The sequence below is a fragment of the Paramisgurnus dabryanus genome, chromosome 4 (genome assembly GCF_030506205.2).
Source record: "Paramisgurnus dabryanus chromosome 4, PD_genome_1.1, whole genome shotgun sequence".
NCBI classification, from domain to species: Eukaryota; Metazoa; Chordata; class Actinopteri; order Cypriniformes; family Cobitidae; genus Paramisgurnus; species Paramisgurnus dabryanus.
The window spans coordinates 31063786-31083892 of record NC_133340.1 but is presented as its reverse complement, the minus strand read 5'-3'; the positions used below and the strand labels follow the sequence as shown (position 1 = coordinate 31083892).

General features: G+C 39.2%; 1 protein-coding gene across 2 annotated transcripts in view; it reads left to right on the top strand.

The window, feature by feature from the left end:
- The window catches only part of nrp2a (neuropilin 2a), an 87376-nt gene that overhangs the window by 23552 nt on the left and 43717 nt on the right, over positions 1-20107 (top strand). For both annotated transcript variants that reach the window (XM_065254161.1, XM_065254162.1), the window contains exons 3-5: positions 8289-8470; positions 18838-19068; positions 19941-20096. In XM_065254161.1, the coding sequence (XP_065110233.1) occupies positions 8289-8470; positions 18838-19068; positions 19941-20096 (569 nt within the window). The remainder of the gene's footprint in view (positions 1-8288; positions 8471-18837; positions 19069-19940; positions 20097-20107) is intronic.

Sequence of the window (20107 nt, the reverse complement as noted above, 5' to 3'; positions counted from 1 at the left end):
TGTCTGTCTGTCTGTCTGTCTGTATATCTATCTATCTATCTATCTATCTATCTATCTATCTATCTATCTATCTATCTATCTATCTATCTATCTATCTATCTATCTATCTATCTATCTATTTCAACTGTCTATCTGTATCTGTCTGTCTGTCTGTCTGTCTGTCTGTCTATCCATTTCAACTGTCTATCTGTCTGTCTGTCTGTCTGTCTGTCTGTCTATCTATTATATTTGTCATCCATCAAACCATGTATCTATTCTGCCCACCTGTCTATTTGTCTGCCTATATTTTTGTCTCTGTCTGTCTGTCTGTCTTTCTGTCTATTTATCTATGGTCTATATATCTGGGTGTCTGGCTGTGTATCTGTCCATCTTTCTGTTGATCTGTCCCTCTGTTCATTTGCTCAGTAAATGTTGTTCCCACCCAGTTTACTTCATTATCATTCTTCAACTATATCTCCATTATTTTCCTGCCCTAACAACTACTCTATATGCAAACAGCTAGTTTCCTCCTGAATGCTAAATACTGAGTTCACATAATGCATACTGACGAAATGGTGAATGCCGCAGATGGGTTTAAGGTGGATCCGCAGCTGAAGGAAATAGTCGGATGTGAAATATTAACAGAAAAGCTGTTTGTGTGGAGAAGGAAATGTAAGAAAATAGTTGTTAAGAGAAAAGCAGATGTTTGTGGTGCATCACACGAGGGAGCTGTCAATCTCAGGTGATGAAAGTTCACACGTTTAGCATGTGGCACTGCTATCAGCGGATGTTAAGGTGCTAAGCTATCGAGCACAATCAGCATTTCGTAAATACGAGCATGATATCACCCCGTTCCTCTAGGGAGATGAATGAAGGATCAATGAATGTTCTTTGCCCTTAATGAAGAATCAATAGACCCCCAGTTCAGAGATTGAGGTCATGGTCAAGAAGGTCACAAGCTCAAGGGCCGAAGGCTGCAGGGGTCATGAAATGAGCAAAATGAGCATCACATAAATAAAAACATTGCGGTTGTATTGATCAGCTGTAATATTGCTGTTTTAAAATCAATAACTGCTTTAAAAAATAGTTTATTGTTTAAAATCTAATGATGTTTATTGCATTTGTTTACCAGCAGTTATTAACCAATATACACCTGTAATCGCATCATTATCTGAATGTATGTTAATGTCCTCAAGAAGTGTAAACAGCCTACAGTTATGCTAGTTTATTGTATTACATTACTTATTATAACTAATACATTCTTTTTATGTTTATTACTTTTTTATCACTGTTTTTATCTAATAACTAAAGTCGCCATTTTATGCTTGGCACGATGCACAGCAAATATGTACATGCATATATATTAATTTACAATCTTTTATGCATTTGGCAGACAAAAGATACGTATAGTGTATTACAAGCTACACATTTTATAAGTATGTGTGGAACCCATGACCTTAGCACTGCTTAGCTTGACCAACTGAGCTACAGGAACATAATATCAGCTTGTTAAAAAAAATACAGTATGTTGGTTTCTCCATACAAGAGAAAATACTAAGATTAAACTATGCAAAAGTGTTTTAAAATAAATAAATTAATAAAAATATATTTTAATTAAATATATATAGCAACATTTGTGAATATGTAGCCTACTTGTGAATATCAAATAGACACTTGTAAATATATTCACAAGCTAGAAACGTCTTCTCGAGTCTAGAATTCAGTTATTTCACATTGAAATAGGTCAATCATGTTTTTTTGGGACAGCAGTTTTAGTCATGTTTTTAGGGCATTGGAAATATATCAGCAAACCCCGGAGTGTATCAAGATATTGATAGCTCAAAAAAGCTACTGTATCAATCTGGAGCAACATAAAATGACACATTTGGGAATTCAAGATTTTAAAAAGTACCATCAGAAGCCAATTTCCCCCAAAAGTCGTTTAAATATCATTGAGGAAGAAAAGCTTCCTTGATAAAGCCTAAGGCTTTTCGTGGCAACACATTGGGAATTGGGAGACGGCACATTTTAAAGTGAGCATTCCCAATCTCGGAAGGCCGGAATTTCATGCACTACTCTCCTCCAAAGGTGTGCGTTTTGAAAAATTTCACTTCAATGTCAGTTTTGGTGTTGTTTATAAAAGCCTCAGGCTCCTGTGGTCTACTCCAGTGATCTGTAAATGTCAGTCTCGTATCGGACAGCCATGCTATTTGTTTCCTGACCGGATTGATGATGGCAACCCTCCCTTTCTCTCGGGAACCCTCCCCGGCTATTTAATATTTCACAGGCACTTATAGCTTATTAGGCAGCACCCCCGAGGACCAAGCGTGCGGCTTTCCATGCAAACTCTCAGCATTATTTAATTTCAATTTCAGTGTCATGGCTGGCCGATGAACAGTCCTAGGGCAGTCCTGAGGCTGCCGGGCTAAAAGCACGGTGAAATTCAAATGAAAGGCCCATTGTTGTTCTTGATATGTTTGATTTTTGAGAAAAGCCATTTTAATTGGGTGTCTGACCGAATTATTTTGAAAGCCATTGAGCCTGACAGAGAGAACTACAAGATGTGTCCATAAGACTAAAGATAGGTGACCGACCGTACCTGTTTTGATGTTTGAAAAGAAAAGTTTTATATTCATGTAAATACAAAGTTCAGTATACACATAACATAAAAGCATCCCTACCCCTGTTTATCTCTTTCTCTCTGTCTCCAGACAAAGCGCACTTAGGGTAGCCGGTGACACCTCAGGGAAATGGAAAAAATGTTTGAAAAACACAGTAGGTGTGAAAAGCAATTAGCAGTAAAGAGTCTGGAGGGGAGAGGTGGTGGAAAGCGAGAATGGGGAGGAAGACGTGTTCGAACATGATACAGTGACACGGGGTCTTTGCCCCCCCATGTCAAAACGTCTCCCTCATGCACACTTACAAACATACCGCTGTCTGGGGAGGTTTTACTGTCGTCTGTATCACCTGAATAACCATTGCATCGTGCGTAATTGGCGTGCATAATCACCGCTTTATAATACGGCGCTAAACACTATATGCTTTACAGCTATGAAAGAAAGCTATAATACTGTGACAATGAGGAAAACCTTCCTGCTTTGAGTCACAAGTGGTGTGAAATTGATATGAACACTTGAAGCGTCGTTGTCAATAACGGCGAGGTAAATAAGTGATCCGGCCAGTTCCGGCTTTTCCTCTCGAGTGCCTCTCGAAATATTTATCCGAGTCAACTGCAGGCGTCTAGAGACGGTCAATATTCACATTTGACACACTCACTCGTCACTGCTAATCCAGGAGCCAAGAGCCCCTACAAAATCAATTACAGCCTAATTACAGTTTCTTGTATTCGAGGTGAGAAAGAAAAAACACTGAGAGAGAGAGTTCAGAAGTATAGTGGACATGAGTACTATGTCATTATAAAGTCGTGCATGTTTCAGGCATGACTGGGTGTTTCTGAGTGTTAGATCTTGCTTGTTAAGTGTAATTTATAGTCGTGCGTAGGTTCTACATCATAGGTTATGCGTCGGCTGTGTGTAGCTCTGCGTAGCCTGATGCACACCCCACCAAAATTTTAACAAAGCGTCAATCTATGTGGACGTTTGGTTGAATAGAACCCCTCCCGTCAGGTAATAAAAACAGCTGCGCATTTCTTCATAAGTATTTACGCTTGCTACGGTAAAACCAAAGATGGGCCAAGTTGAAGAGTGATTTAACTAAAACTGCAAAAAAGTTCCTGTCTATTTACCTCCATCACTGGTGGTCTTCTTAAATCATACACAACAAAATGCTGCTGCTTTATCGTTTGTGGGTTTACTAGCCAATCTGCTTCTTCTTTGACTTTTGTACTGCTACTGTTGGTTACATGCGTAGATACTGCCAACTAGCGGCCTGCATGTATAATTGCATGTTGGCACAGACAACGACACAACGACATGCGTCATAAAGACGAAAAAACATATATAAATTGCAGTAGACTAAACGTCGCGTTTATTAAGAAAATTATTTCACAAAATCCAAGCCAAAGAACAGACATTTCATCTGGAAAGGCAAGCTATTCAACTAAACAAAAGCACACAGAACAGCAGGCTGAATAGGTGTCCGTACGTTAATGTTATACAAACAGTTATTGACACGATACACAATAGCATGAATATACCTGGAAGGCTGAATAGGCTAAATGAACAGAACAAGCTAACGCGCATCAAGTTCGCAGGCTCGCCATACCACATCACTGAAGTCATCGAATTACATAAATACAAGAGAAGCAAATGGCAAACTCTCCCGGCAGTAGACGGTAATGTTGTCTCTTGATTCATATATGTCAAAATTAATTCATACTGACTTACAAGTCGCACCTGACTATAAGTCGCACGACCAGCCAAACTATGAAAAAAGTGCGACTTATAGTCCTGAAAATACGGTATGTCAGACATGCAAGACTAAAGTCCTATCTACTTGAATGGGCAAAAACAGATTAAACAAACTTTCACATAGCCGCTTTAGGTTATAAAAACATAAAAAATTCAAATCCATAACTTGATTTTCAAAAATTTATTATAAAAACAAATAATTTTTTCCACAAAATGCAATAAATCCATAAGTTTTTTTCCAAAATTCTATACATTTATTCAATCAATGTATAAATGTGCATTCATTTTTGCCATTTTATATTCATTTAGTTGAACACACTGATAAAAAAACATTAATGGCATAAATCAAAACACTTACTTTGTCATGTTAGGAACACTGTCATTGCTGCGCGGTTATACTTGACGTCATCGCTTAGCATTTTTGACAGCGATTAGCTGTGATTCTCGTTGACTTTGAGTAAAATTATGGAAAGTTTTTCATAAGATCCCCTGGGGTCAATGTGTTAGCACGAGAGAAACTAGACGCTGTCGGGAGAACAAGCGATCGTCTCCCGAGTGCCTCTCGCGTAAATTATTAGATGTTGAAGGCTTACATTACTTTCCCGTCACAGAAAACCACAGGTTTATCAATGCTATTAAAGTATTATTTTGTTTTTGTTTGTTTGTTGATCATGAAGTACAAAGTAGATGAGGAAAACTAGGACTCTGTGTACTCAACGCGCCACCATTGTTTGTTTACATTGCGTGGAATGGTGCGCCGTAATTTGTGGAGCGGATTTATTGCATTCTGTAGAAAAGGAGGAGTGGCGTTTGTTGCGTTTTGGGAAAAAAGGCAGAAAAGATGACAGAATAACATGGCGGATATTGGATTTTGCGTAAAATTAAGAATTTACTTTTAAATACTGACCTGATATAATACTGATTTTGGCAGTAACTCATTTTTTTCAAAAATGGCGTTTATTGCGTTTTGGAACCAAACTCTTCAAATTAAACAACATATTTCTGACCAACAACCTGACATTAGCTGTACCATAGCTTTTGTTTCTTAAACTGAAATTGAGCTAAAACACCTTTATCAAGGTTGTTTTAGGTACTGCGCATTAGGGGTGTAAGAAAATATCGATACATGTGAGTATCATGATTTTTTTGTTTGGTAATGCGATATTGATGTTATATCCGGTGTTAAATCTGGGTTTTAATGCAAAACTGTTTGAACACCACTACTGTATATTTCACAAAGGTTTTCAGATTTTGTGCAATGATACACGTGTGTTTGTGCATTTGTGTTTAGTTGAGACATCTCGGATCTAAGTATACACCACTGTACCTGAAGTCTCCAAATGTGAGGGGGTCCAGAGCACCTGCCTCTTTATGTCACACTGAGAGGCCGGATGCCGTGTCAGATTTTAACACATTTGCTCCTTGAGTGACGTGGAGCCGGCAGTTATGCGGTTCAAGCACGGATAACTCGGTGCCAACAGGGGGGAAAGGTTTAAAAAGGGGGTCTCCGTTCAGTTTTGTAAGGAAAGTTTGAACATGTTCATTGACATCGTTGGTGTACCCAAAGGCTAAACCCATATATTAAACAATGTTTTATTTCCAAATTTGCAAATGGCCTAAGACATTGACTCATTGTTATAGTTGCTATATGGTTCTTCAGAGACTACAAATGTTTTAAAACTAGTCAATTATTTCTGGGTTCTTTAAAGCAACAATACTAGATTAAAAAGAAATTGCAAAAAAATGTTAAAATTATTCATATTAGTGATTTTTTTTGTAGTTCAATTGAAAGAAGATTCTAGCAACCTAAAATTCATTGCTTCAAACCAATGAATATACATACCGACAAAACAAAGTGTATATAAATCAATTTGGATAAAAGCATCTGCCAATCGGTTTATTTGCACATTTTAGATTTCTTAGTAATATTATTTCTTTGTATAAAATCAATCATATATCTATATTATTTTTGCAGATGCTATGTATTATAGATAGGAATCAACACAACATTGGTTGTAACATTTAAATAGCACAAAAATAGGTTTTAATGGTACACAGATTAATTCTGTCAGTGAAGAGGAAGTCTGGTAATCATGTTTGGTTGGGAATGATGCCGTGTGTTTACGGGGATCTTGTTCATGTGAGGGGGTTAAATAGGGGGATCATTCCTGAAGTGTCAGAGGAGATCTGATTCACGCCTCTCCGTGTCCAGATTTATTATAAGGAAACGTCATGCAGACAGCAGGCGAGATATTTCAGAGTCTTTCGCCTCATTTAGACATTGTGTGTGTAGTGTTTCGGCAAAAGATGGCAACATACATTAAAGGATTATTTTGGCTGGACAGGTGGTATTTGTCTGGGCTCCTTGAGTCTGTCTCTGACGTGACATGAAGAAATGTGTGTTTGTTGTGATAGGGCAGCAGTGCACTGAGGGTCAAAGGTGACACCAGTCCGATTTCAAACAACTCCTGTTGGTTTATCTAGCACAGACACATTATATTGCTCAAAAGTTTCTCTGTTATATCTCCAAAAGACTTAAAGCCATGTAAGATTTTTAAATTAAATATTTAAAAACCACTTGCACAGTGTGATATATTTTATGGAGTTGTGTACTTGCATTATCCCAAAAGTTCCCAAGGATTTGTAATTCAAGAGAAATTCCTGTTTTAAATAATGGTTTGTCCCTTGTCTCCCTTGTAATTGTCGCTCTTGTAGTGACTTAATATCCACGCTATCCTCACTTTTTGGTTGTAAAAACTGTAGGCGACCAGAGTGGACATACGCGAAAGTGGCGGTTATACAACATGTCTTGCATCTAATTCATTACGATATTGCTTTTAAAATATTAATGTGCCCTCATAAACTTTAATCAAAAATGCTAATCTCTTCCCCTCCTCGAAACAATCTCTCTTTATTTCCAGTCACGAAGAACGGCGTGAGGGCGGGGTCCAGGAAAAGATCGCAGCCATTAGCAAGTAGCAACATGACCCAACTTTAAACAATCCAATCAGTTTTCGATGGACTAATCAAGTCCCACCCTATATTTATTTCTTATTTCAGATGCCATTTCACTCGGAAATCTGTCACGACGTGGCAAATAAACCATCGCTACTTCTGTTTCATGCCGATTTTAAGCTGCGTCTTTGTTATTTTAAAATAGCAACCTCTAGTGGTGAAAATCCTGGGGTCTTTAATGGATATCCTTTAAATGTTTTTTAGTGAATCAGTGTTGTTTCGGTGTTCCTTGATTGGTAGAGCATTGCGCAAGCAGCCCAAAAGTTGGTGGTTCGAACTTCGATTCCCAGAGAACAAATGAGGAGCTCAAATGCAAAAGTCTCTAAAAGCCACCTCCGTCAAAAATGAGATAATGCAGCCTGATCTCACGAGAATTCGTACGTATTTTACGAGTTGACTAATTTGTAGGAATTTGTTCAAAGTTATTGTGCAAGAACGTATGATTATTTAAAAAAAAACAATAATGAAAGTCCGCCCCTAACCCCAACATCACAGGGTCAAGGCAAATTATTCAAAGATGTACAAATGAATAAATACGAATTAGCCACCTCCTAAAATACGTACAAATTGATATGGGATGGTGTTGGATCATGATATTATCTGAATGCTATTATACGTTCATCAAATACTTTTGCACATTGATATCTCTTTTGAAACTCAAGTGAAGACGCATAAGAGATAAATCTCCATTTGCTCATAATTTAACATCAGCGTCGTCTTGGAAAGACGATAAAATAATAAAAATGTCTTTTGATGTTTCTTGCATAGACTGCAGACCTCTCTCTAATCTTGTTTATAAAATCCTTGTTTTTCTTGTTAATGTCCCAGTTTCTTGCAGGATTTTACGAATAAAGCCAGCTTATGCCATAAATAACGTGTAATCTGAAATGTGCATTTAAACATTGACCTTTTTCTTCTTCTCAGATATGACTTCATTGAGATCCGAGATGGGAATTCAGAATCTGCAGACCTGCTGGGGAGACACTGCAGTAACATCGCTCCTCCTGCCATCATTTCCTCCGGTCCCGTCATCCACATCAAGTTTGTGTCTGATTACGCGCACCAGGGTGCCGGTTTCTCCCTGAGATATGAGATCTACAAGACCGGTGAGTGACGTCTATCCTGCTTGTTCCCATGTGGTTAGGAAGCGGAACGCTTTTATCCTGGGAAGAATTCTTCCTTTTATAATTCTTCGCTTGCCAACAACAAACTCAAGCGTTCTAATTCTGTAATTCGTTTTATCAATGCTCAGACTTTTTCACAGTGTGAGCTTAATGTAATAAATATTAATAGACACATGTCAGGCCACAATATACGTGAGGTCATTGATCTTTTCTTAAACAAAAAAATTCATGGAGAGTTTTATACTCTGTCATAAAACAGTTTTCTTTGAGAAAGTTTTGGAATGCTTCACAGACGTCATGGACTTTCTGTCACTGTGTCTCCAGATGTGGAAACAAGCTGCATAGTTTTCTTCGGCGGTTAGTGGTCTGGGTGTTTATGTGTGAAGTGTACATGCGGTCTCACCCTTTAATTGATGGCTGATTGGAGGAGGGTTTTTTTGAGAGTCACGGATGAGGTTCTTCATCCTGCCGATTTTCGAAGCGCTCTGTAAATCTCATTTGCGGAGTGACCTTCTTCGATCTCTAACTTGTGGTTCCAGTAGGTCGCGACTTCTCAGTCCCCCTGCATGGCCTTCAGACACGCTTTTTAAACTTTCCCTCAAAGTTTCCGAAACACTCCCAGACCAATTAAACATCAAGGGAGAGAAGAAAAGAAAATAAACTGAGTTTAGAGGAAAGGCGGGGAGAGGGGGGGCGATGCTTAACTCTTTTCATCTATCCACGAGCATGCCAGGAATGCCCTTTTAATTGGACTGTGATCTCCTGTCCTTGGGGAATAACCAAGTTTGGAGAGAATCAACTTGTAGTTTGTGCCTTGCACAGAATTTATTGTAGTAGCTTTACACCACTTGCCACATGCTAGTAAATGTGCACGGCAATGCTTAAGAACGTACATTGTTTGAACGTGAGTTGTGCTAGCTTATTGCTATGTGGTCGCTTACATGCTTAAAGGGGTCATATTATAAGATTTTTTTAAGGTGTAAAATAAGTCTTTGGTGTCCCTAAACTGCATATGTTAGGTTTTAGCTCAAAATACCCCACAGATAATTTATTATAACATGTTAAAATTGCCACTTTGTAGGTGCACGTTTTTGTCCTTTAAAATGCAAATGAGCTAATTAAATGCAACACTGATGGTGGTTTGTTGAAATTGAAACTCAATTGTGTTGTCAATTTTTTTTCTCTTTCTCTCTGCACTAAATGGCAGTGCCGTTAAAAAATAAAAAAAAATTGTAAACTACTGCCCCGCCCCCCGATACTATCGTGTATCGCCGATCTCACAGGCTGACGATAGGACGATCTCAAAATGGGGCATATCGCCCAACACTATTACTGGGTTGTTGTTTTTCATGTTTTCTAGTTTAATAGAAGCACTGCGAACACAATTAAACATGAAAAAAGTCAGATTTTCACATGACCACTTTAAGGCTGAAGTACAGTATAGTCAGATTTATGAAACCCTGCATGCATTTTGTCGCAACGCGCAAGTGGGTGCATGTACGAGTGCTTTGCAAGGCTGTGCATTCGACCGTGTGCATACGTTTGCGTACACGTAAAAAACAGACTATACTTTTCGCTTTACCATATTTCAATTTTGTAGAAAGGGTGTTATGAAAAGTTGCCAGGGCATTGCTAAGGATACACTTGCTTAAATGTTCTGAGCTGATTTGACCACATTGCTATGGAGTTGCTAAGGTGTTTTGGGTGGCTGCTAGGTTGTGTGAATTTTTTTTTAGCAATTTTGCATGTTGAAACCCTAAAATCCCATCATTTAGCAAAACCAATGTAGTCTACTCCTCTTCTCAACAAACCACAATTTGCTGTAACACTGATCTCTGTGCAAGACGGTTTAAAAGTTATGGTTTGGTGGTTAATACTGTAACTAGCATCACTAATTAGCAGTGAATGTCAGATTAGCAATTGCATAGCATGCACATGCAGTGTTCCTGCAGCTCAATTGGTAGAGCATTGCAAAGTTTGTGGGTTCCCCTTATGAAAATTAACCATGGTTTTACTACAGTTACTACAGTTTTACTGCATGGTACACACACATTGACAAAATGTAAAGCTTTAATGCACCGTAATTTGCTTTGGATAAAAGCATCTGTCAAATGCATAAATGTAAGTAAATATCACACTCGTATAGTGTTGTCACGCAACAGCGGCGATTGGCCTTGTAACATAAGCACAGCATCTTCATCGATGCTAATGTGAAAAACAGCAGAGCTATTTTATCTCCAAGTGTTTACCTCACCGCTGTAATTGCTGAAATCATCACTCTTGCCCTCAGGTAGTGTTACCACGGCTACTGTTGCTAACTCTAGTAGCATGACTCATGTGATAACCCCGCAATCTCATTTTAGATGGTAACCAGGGACAGGCAGAGAAGATCATTTAATAAAGATGTGCCGTGCATTTTCTTTATTGGAATCTTATGTGCTTTAATAGCGGATGGTGAATATAGATTTCTGACTGTGCCTGTACAGTATATGTTTCTGTTCAGATGTGCCCAGTGGCCATATCAGGTAAAGAATCTTGATGGATGTGAATTACCGGTAGTATTAATTACATTGAGTTATATTTAGGCTGAGATATGTATTGAAACATGATAAAATGTGTAAAAACCGAAATACTTTTTCTTATTATATGTAAAAGCATGAACAATTTAGCAATAATATTGAATCAAAATTTACCATAATTTGTATATGGTATTTGAAATAGTTGTAAATGTCTAGGTTTATGTATTTTGTAGACACATTCCAAACAGCAGACGACTCTGGGTCGGATCTGCTAAGGATCTGTGCTGAAGTCAGTGGATCCGGCCCAGAGTTGTCTGCTGTCTGGGATTTATCCAAAGTGACTTGTAGTGTAATCATACATTTTTTCAGTATGTGTGCTCCAGCCTGATCTCCAAAAATTTCCGTGTTAAAGTCACAGAATATTTTGCTCATTTATCTCCGCATTTTTCTGTGTCTGTACCACTGACTTTCTTTTATGTGTCAGTTTCAAGTATTGGTTATCAATTGTTTTACCTACTACTGTATCTTACCATTCTCCCTTGGGTTTGGGGTTAGAACGACTTTCTGTTACATAAAATTACATCCTAACACAAACCCAACTCTAACCCTATTGTCAGGCGACAATTGTTTAAAAATCTGGAAAAAAATAGTTCAAACCAATACTTAAAGTGACATCCTAACCCAAACCCAAGCGACAATAATTAAAAATAGAAAAAAGGGAGTAACCAATACGTGAAACTGACAAGGAAACGAATGTCCGTGGTACGGACACGGAAAAATGCGGAGATCTGTGACAATGACATGGATAAATGAGCAAAATATTCCACAGAAGTTATACTAAATTTGTGAGATCAGGTTGGTGTGCTCTCTGGGATTCGAAACCATGACCTTTGCATTATCAGTTGAGCTACAGGAACACTATAGAGGATATTTACTTTTTTTTATCCTAATTTTTCCCAAACACACGACTCTGTGCCTGATCCGCAGTAGAATCCGGTGCGGATCAGGCCCGGAGTCATCTACTGTCTGGGTTGGCAGATGCTAACCAAAGTAACTTCTTGTAGTGTAACCATACATTTTCTCAGTATGTGTGTTCCCTGGGATTCGAACCCATGCCCTTTGCAGTATCAGTTGAGCTACAGGAACACTATAGAGGATATTTACTTATACATTTATCAATTTCCCAGACAGTAGACAACTCCGGATCCACACCGGAGCTGCCGACTTCTGCAGCGGATCCGAACCGGAGTCGTCTACTGTCTGCCCAATCTCGGATCCGCTCTTGATCTGTGCCGAAGTCAGCAGCTCTGGCCTGATCCGGTGCATATCCGGTGCGGATCCGGCCCAGAGTCGTCTGCTGTCAGGGTGGGTTGGCAGATGCTTCCCAAACAGCAGACAACTCTATGGCCGGATCCGCCCGGATCTGTGCCGAAGTAAGCAGCTCTGGCGCTGATCCGGTGCAAATCCGGTGTGGATCCGGCCCAAAGTCGTCTACTGTCTGGGTTTTATCCAAATCAACTTACAGTGGATTACAAGGTATACTTTTTATCAGTATGTGTGTTTCCTGAGATAGAACCCATGACTTTTGCGCTGCTATCACAATGCTTTACCAAATGATTGAGCTACAGGTCCTTACAATGTTGCAGTTTAGTTTGTATGCTGTTTTTGTACTGCCGATAAAGAATAACATTTACCAGTAAACAATCCTATAATTTAAGTTTAATTGTTTTTAATTCAACAGATTTAAATTTCCCATCTTACTCCGTTTATTTATCTTCTTCAAATAAATCTTCATTTCCTCATACCGGCACTATAAAAGTTTTCTGTTTTCCTTGTGAAGTGGAAAAAACAGTGAACAATAAATCCACATCATATTATAATTATGATTTCCAGACTCATAAGCAGAAACATCTCAGTGGGAATTGATGGCACCATTATACTTTATGTGTAAGCTCTGAATGTTTTCCAGAAAGGTTTTTATGCAAATAAGACAAATGATTGAACATGCTCTCCTCTTGTGCGCCACAAAATAATGACTGTGTATTTTCTAAATGCCAGGTTTCGGGGCGAAATAGTTTATAACGAATTTGAAAGAAACTGTTGTTTACACAAAATACTGCAATCGGTGGGATTGTGGGAAGTGTTTAGCCTCAGCATTTGTGTCTGTTTATGTGGAGAGGCGTCTGTGAGATAATGATCTTTGCTGAACAGTTTAATCAGATGCTTATTCTCCTTATCCATCACTTGAGGCGAGAACAAACCATATAAACACAAGCTGCTGTATAGATGACCCTGAGCTAACATGCAATCACACTGTTTTGTAGAGCATCTTCGAGGATCATTACAGCTGACCTGTGATACTTACATTGTTTGCCCTTTTGCAACTTGACTTGTTTTGCTCAGAGACACGACATTTTCAGTGCTAAATAGTGTCATGAAAGGAAAGTAAAGTTAAATGTATTTTGTCTTTTCAACAGCAATGAGATTAGATGGAAACTGAATGGAGAACTTTGCCAAAGTTTCTTGCATTTCTAAATTTCAACTAAGATCACATGCCTCACAATAATGAAACTCCCGCCCCTAACCCCAATGTCATTTTTCCAAAGCATTTGACTGTAGATTTTGTTGAACCCAAATCAAATGAAGATGTTTTAACCTATAAGACGTCATGGACCCATCAGCCGTCTCTGGGTTCTCAAGGAGAACCGAGAAAACCTTCTGGCATTTACCCCCATCGCTGCCCCAGTTTAGTCATACCAGATTGTTGCCCCCAATGGCACATGCAACACAACAGACAACAACCCCTCCTGCCCCGTCACGTGACTCGGATGCTGTTGCTACGGTTACTGCGGAAGACTTCCTGCTCAGCAGCCTTCAGGCCTTCATCGCTGTTGCCTGCTGAGTGCACTCAAAGGACGACCTATAGGAAGTCATTAGGGTCAGAGATGTCTGTCGCTCTTGGTGACGGTAGCTCCGTCCCCCACCTGTGGTGGTAAAGAATTCTGAAGGCCATCATGGACGCCCAAAGGAATTTACGGCCACTTTAACAGTTGCTTTGAAGCAGTCGCTATCTGTCTCTTGTAAACCATGGCATTTTAAAACCTCCATGGATGGATGGATGGATCAATAGACAGATAAAGATTTGGCCAGGCTATGCTTGCTACACATTTTTACGGACTTCAAGGTGATTTTAAGTGACCGGTGCAAGTGAATAATGCAGCGACAAGAGTCTTTCTCATCCAATGAGAGGTCACATAGAGTGAGTTAGACCAGTGACAATACCAGAGGGAGGAAATCCCTCAGATCCTGCGGCCGGATCGCTCGTATGAACTTAAGTGCTCACGACACCCGAGTTTCTGCCCAGCAACTAACCCTTTCATTGCCACGCCTCCTTTATGACCACTGGAGTGGCAGGCGGGTTGCAGACGGCGCGGCGCAGCGGGGTGCATGTCCCGGGGTTGAGGAAGAAGCTGTTTTCGGTATGTTCATGAGCATGAACTAATAAGCAGTCACACAAGAGTGCTCACTCATGCATGCATACCCCTCGTGTCTGCCTTTTCAAACACACAATGCACTCGTGCAGTCCTAGGGTTTGCACTTACAGGGCAGACGGCCAAGTGAGGTAATAGAAGTGGACTTTTACAGGACGACCCAGTGCTGGAGGAGATAATGCTGTGGCGTAGTGCAGGGTTTCCTAAACTGGGGTCGGCAACCCTGGTGGTTCGTGTGGGAATCCTAAGGGGTTCGTGAGTTGATGTAAAACAATTTATTAATTACAATTAGGGCTGCACGATAAATCCCCATAAGTTATTGATATAACGGTATGTGCGATATCCATATAGCGAAGAATTGTGTCATTTGTGTGTTGCATGCTTAGACCAATCAGAAGGGGCCTTACTGAATACCCCCCAAATAGGTCTTGTACAGCTATACTATTGGCTAGATCGCAGGGCGGAAAGGTGAACCTAGCGGCTCAAAGCAGACAACAAAAAATAATCTCTCTCTCTGTCTCTCTCTCTCTGTCAACACTAATCAAGTGCCACCCAAATTCTTCTACTGGCCTATTTCTTCACTACTTCTTTCATTGTTAATTAAAGCCGGTTGTTTTAAGGCACCACAAATTCCCTTGAGGAAGTCAACCTACGATTGGCTTACGTTCAGTTATCAGTTTGCAATAAACCTGAATAAAGAAGGTATTTTATCATTTGAAAATCTGCATACACCGTCATTCTCCCTTGTGCACTTCATCTCGGCAGGTGTTGTGAAGCTCCTTAAAGGGGAAGTCCAATCTATACATTTTAGCCTGTTTATCACGGGTAATTTATGTCCACTTTGCATTATACATGAGGAAAAATAAATAAATTTGCACGATTTCGATTATTAGATTGATAGTGTGTTGAAGCGGAATTTTCGTAACGGTCTTTAATGGACACAATTAACCAGAATGCACTGCGCGAAACTGATTCATTAGCTCCACCCACTAACCACTGTTCGATGCAGTCGTCAGGTTTGTTTGACTTCATGCGGCGCCGCAGGAACCGACAGCTGGATGACGTCAAGGTTCCGCGAAAGGGATTTAAAAGCAAACTCCTCCGTATGATTTCGCGAATCGCTCTCGCGGTACTTTGACGTCATCCCGCTGTCGATTCTTGCAACGCCACATGAAGTTGAACAAGCCTTATAACTTCTTTTACCGCTCAACTAGCTCTCAAATCAACTCAAGTCAACTTGAAGTTAGCCGGCAGACGAACCCATCCAAAGAGTAACTCCGCTTTAACCGTCTCTGAGGGGGAAATCACCAAAGCCCTCGATAAAAGATGACTAGAACCTGTGCAGTATGTGGATGTAAGGACAACAAATTCAGGCCACCGGGAGTTTTTATTGTTGACATCAACGCGACCCTCAGCTGACCCACCACTACACTACTTTGAATATGCAGCCAGCACTTTCGTCAGGAAGATTTTGAGTACTGTTTTCAGCCCAGTTTTTCCGCGGACGCAGGTAATGTAAAATTGTTAAAATATCTAAAACATCATTTGGCTTAGTTGTTGCTTGTTTTGTGTAACTACGGTAAACATACTACGTAGAAAGTTATTATCATGTTGTTGTTATTATAAACACGAGCAAAGCAAGCTAACGTTAGCTTCTGTGCAGCTGTCAATCAAAAACGTTATCATCTACTGTCAATCATCTCGCCTCAAGACCCGCCCCCATTTAGAACATTCAGAATTAATGTAGTCGTGCATTTTTCTTCCGGTGATTTGATGACGCGTCAAATCACCGTTACTGTAGCAGTTAAAAGCTTTAATTTTTTATATGGAGTTAGTACATTTGATGGCAGCACAATCAACTACATATATGGCATGAAATATAGTGTTGGAGCATAATGTTGTTTTAGGGTGGACTTCCGCTTTAAGAATATACTCTGGGAATGATCTGAATTTTTTGCCATTCTGTGTCTGATATTGAATGCATTTTCAGCCTCCGAAGTGACACAAACCAATGATATTTGCATCACTCGGTGTGTGGGCGAACATTTGAAACGGCTCGTGTATATGTGTATACGTGCATGTGTTCGCGTGTGCGCTAGGCTCATTTTTGCTTCCCCAGTGCCCGCATGTGGCTTCCCAGGGTTTTGGTCTGAATATGTACCAACACTGCATTTACCGCGGTATGAGCCGTCATTCTCGTGTATGCCGTGTCAAAAGCAGGCTAGAACCTGCTGTTCATCCGGCCTGGAGTCGACCGAGTCTGCTGATCCTCATTAGGCACGTTGAGACACTGACCTCCTGTCTCTTCTTTCTATAAGATTCTGGGTAATTTGCTTCCCTCAACACGGGCTGTTTACCGGTAGTAATATTCTGGAGGGTGCAGGCGAGAAAATAGCTTTGGTTTGACAGTTCCACTCTTGTGAGAAACAAGCAAGAAAGACCACAAAGTAATTTGCGCGTGGTTTGACCGAGTCGAATCTCATTGTAGAGGATGTGTTACAATTCATGCAAATTATAAGCCTGAATTTTGCCTTGTTTTAGCCTAGACATCTGGGTTGTGTTTGGACGACTATTAGATGTCTTTTAAATGCAAAATTGCTTGCTTGGTTGTAATGTGGGCTCTTCGGCACTTTGTATTTTATTTTGTTGTTGCACCCATTAGATCTATTCACACACATTCAGTGCATTCAGTCTCCATATTTGTCGGATCAGTGTCCCAGAATTGAACGCATGACCTTTGCGATGCTAATGCAAGTTGATTGCAAAAATGCTGAATTGAGCATTTCTATGTAAACACAACCTACACCAAAAAATATGCAAGGGATTTTGGATATGGGTTACACATCTACTCAAGGTGAGCATAACTTTTGGCCATCTACAGTACAGCCAAAATCTGATTCCTGTTATATTTAGTCTTGCTAGCTGCCTTCTGCCTCCTCTCCGCCTCATTATATATATTTTTGTTGTTTTGGCTCCTTCTCTGTTCTGTATTCATACCGCATACCAGGTGCGGTGGCACGGCGAGTAAGGGAGTAGAGAGGTTGAACAGCAGTTTGAAATGTGAATTAGAGAGAGAGAGAGGGGCGTGCAAGCATTCACAGAGGCCAGGAACGCTTGCGTTTTATGACATTCCCTTGCTGTGTCTGGTAAACACATGCACATGCATCATCATGACTATGAAAAACAGAGCACATGTTCACCAGAATATCGCTGAAGGGAACGATTGTTTTGGAAAATGTAGCTCTCTTTTACGAAAAAACATTTGGGATCAATGTTTTTGTTTAACAAGCTGAAATTATGACAGAAAAATAATGCATTGACTTTAAGTTAGGGATAAATGTTTACATTTACATTTCTTCATCTAGCAGATGCCTTTATCCAAAATGACTTACTGTACAAATGAAGCAGCATTTTACATTTTGCATGAAGAGCCAACAATAAGCATAGCACATAAAGTTATGTTCTGTAGAGTGGCTTGTTGCACTTAAATTTTTTAAGTTTAATCAATTTGAATTTACAATACATTTCAACTTTCTTGACTAGTGAGGAGTTGCTACACTGTAAAAAACATTTTGCATTCAACATATATTTTGTTACTTTAACCTAAAAAAAATAATTTAAACAACTTTAACTTGTTCTTATAAGTTAGGTCAAAACTGAATATAGTATGTAAAACCAATTTGTTTACAGTTTATCAACTATACAAATAAAATTGAAATAACTTGAGCTAATTCAATTTTATTTTTTTATATTTAATGGCTACTCCTCACTAGTCACGAAGTTGAAATGAATTGTATATTCAATTTAATTAAACTTAATGTAGTATATTTATAAGCTTTAACAAAGATCTATAACAAATGTGATTTTTTTATAGCATCTGGAAGTTTTTTTCTGCAAATTTTAAATAAATACATTAATAATAAAAATAAATAAAACCAGATTCACTAAAATATATTGTATGCAGTTTCTTTTTCACATTTGTCTCATTGCCACATTTATTTAATTTTCAATTTTGGCACAGTTTTGATAATGAAATGGTAAATCTGGTTTTAATTGTAATTTTTATTAATAATACATTTATTTAAAATTGGCAGAAGAAAAAACTTCTATAGGTTTTCTATAATCAAACCACCTGCCTTTTTTAGTACAATTTTCTACATTTCAATTAATAACTTAAAATAACAAAAGGAGTAAAACATTTCAAAAACCAATTTTAAAAACTTGAAAATATCAGTATAAAACACACCAGAAAGTCTAATCTGTGTTCCCTCTTAAAAGTTTGTTCATTTGCTGGACGACAACTGTGTCTTATTTTTGCCATTGCTTGTTCACTCTCCAGGTGCCGAGCACTGTTTCCTAAATTTCAGCGCCTCGTCTGGGGTGATCGAGTCTCCTGGTTTTCCGGACAAGTATCCTCACAATTTGGAATGTTCCTACATCATCATCGCCCCACCTCAGACAGAGGTCACGCTCACCTTTCAGACCTTCGATCTGGAGAATGACCCTCTGCTGATGGGGGAAGGAGAGTGTAAATATGATTGGCTTGATGTGTGGGACGGCCTTCCACAAGGTGAGATTTTGTTATCTCTTATTCTAGTCGAACCCATTAATTTTACATTGTAAGCACCATGCAATTAGAGTAACCATTGAGGTAATAAAAAACTATTTTATGGTCTTCCAAACATGCCCAATGAGCGCAATATTTAAGAAACGTCAACATCTTACAGAGCTTTTTCCTTCAAGATGACCCGTTTATTGTTCTCTCAACAATCCTTCATTATCATCTTCCTATATCAGTCTGTCTTCAGTTGGATCTTATCTCAGATTCCTTCCTCTAAAAAAGTGAAAAGAAATGTTATCTTGTTTGCAAACACATTAATAGCTCTGATTTGACATATGATGCCGGAGAATCATTTCAGATAAAGTTCATCTGAGGAGACTGAAAGATTAAAATGGTCTTAGTTGCTTCCCTTTAAATGTATTCAAATAATCACAAGAACACAAATGAGAATTAACTCATTTGGTACTTTGTTCTGGGGAGAAATATTTGAATTCCTGACTGTCAAAATCTGTGCAATTTTGGCAAATCTGAGCACAGTTTGAGATCTCAACCACCTGCACAGAAAGTCTCCAAATGTCCCGACTTATTTTCTTACAAGCTCCTGAATACAGGATAAAACTTGGCTCCTGTCACACTGACATCTGAAGATCATGGAGCCAGGCAGAGGAAAAGTAAATCAGGGATCAGCAGAGAGAGAAATAAAGGGAATACTGTGAGGAAAGCTCATAATCCAGGATCTGGAATCTGAGGCATGCTAGGTCTCAGCAGATCCACTTTACATTTACAGCAGGAAAAGCTCTAGCCTCTCCAACTGATGCAGGATCAGCTCAAATCAATTACATGACTGATTCTCAACGTTTTGGTTTCCTTCTGTTTTTTAGTGGGTCCCCTGATTGGCCGATATTGTGGGACTAAAATTCCTCCAGAGATCCAGTCTTCAACGGGACTTCTGTCTTTGTCTTTCCACACTGACATGGCCGTGGCCAAAGATGGTTTCTCTGCCCGCTATAACATGACTCGCAAGGAAGTCACTGACAGTAAGTGTAAA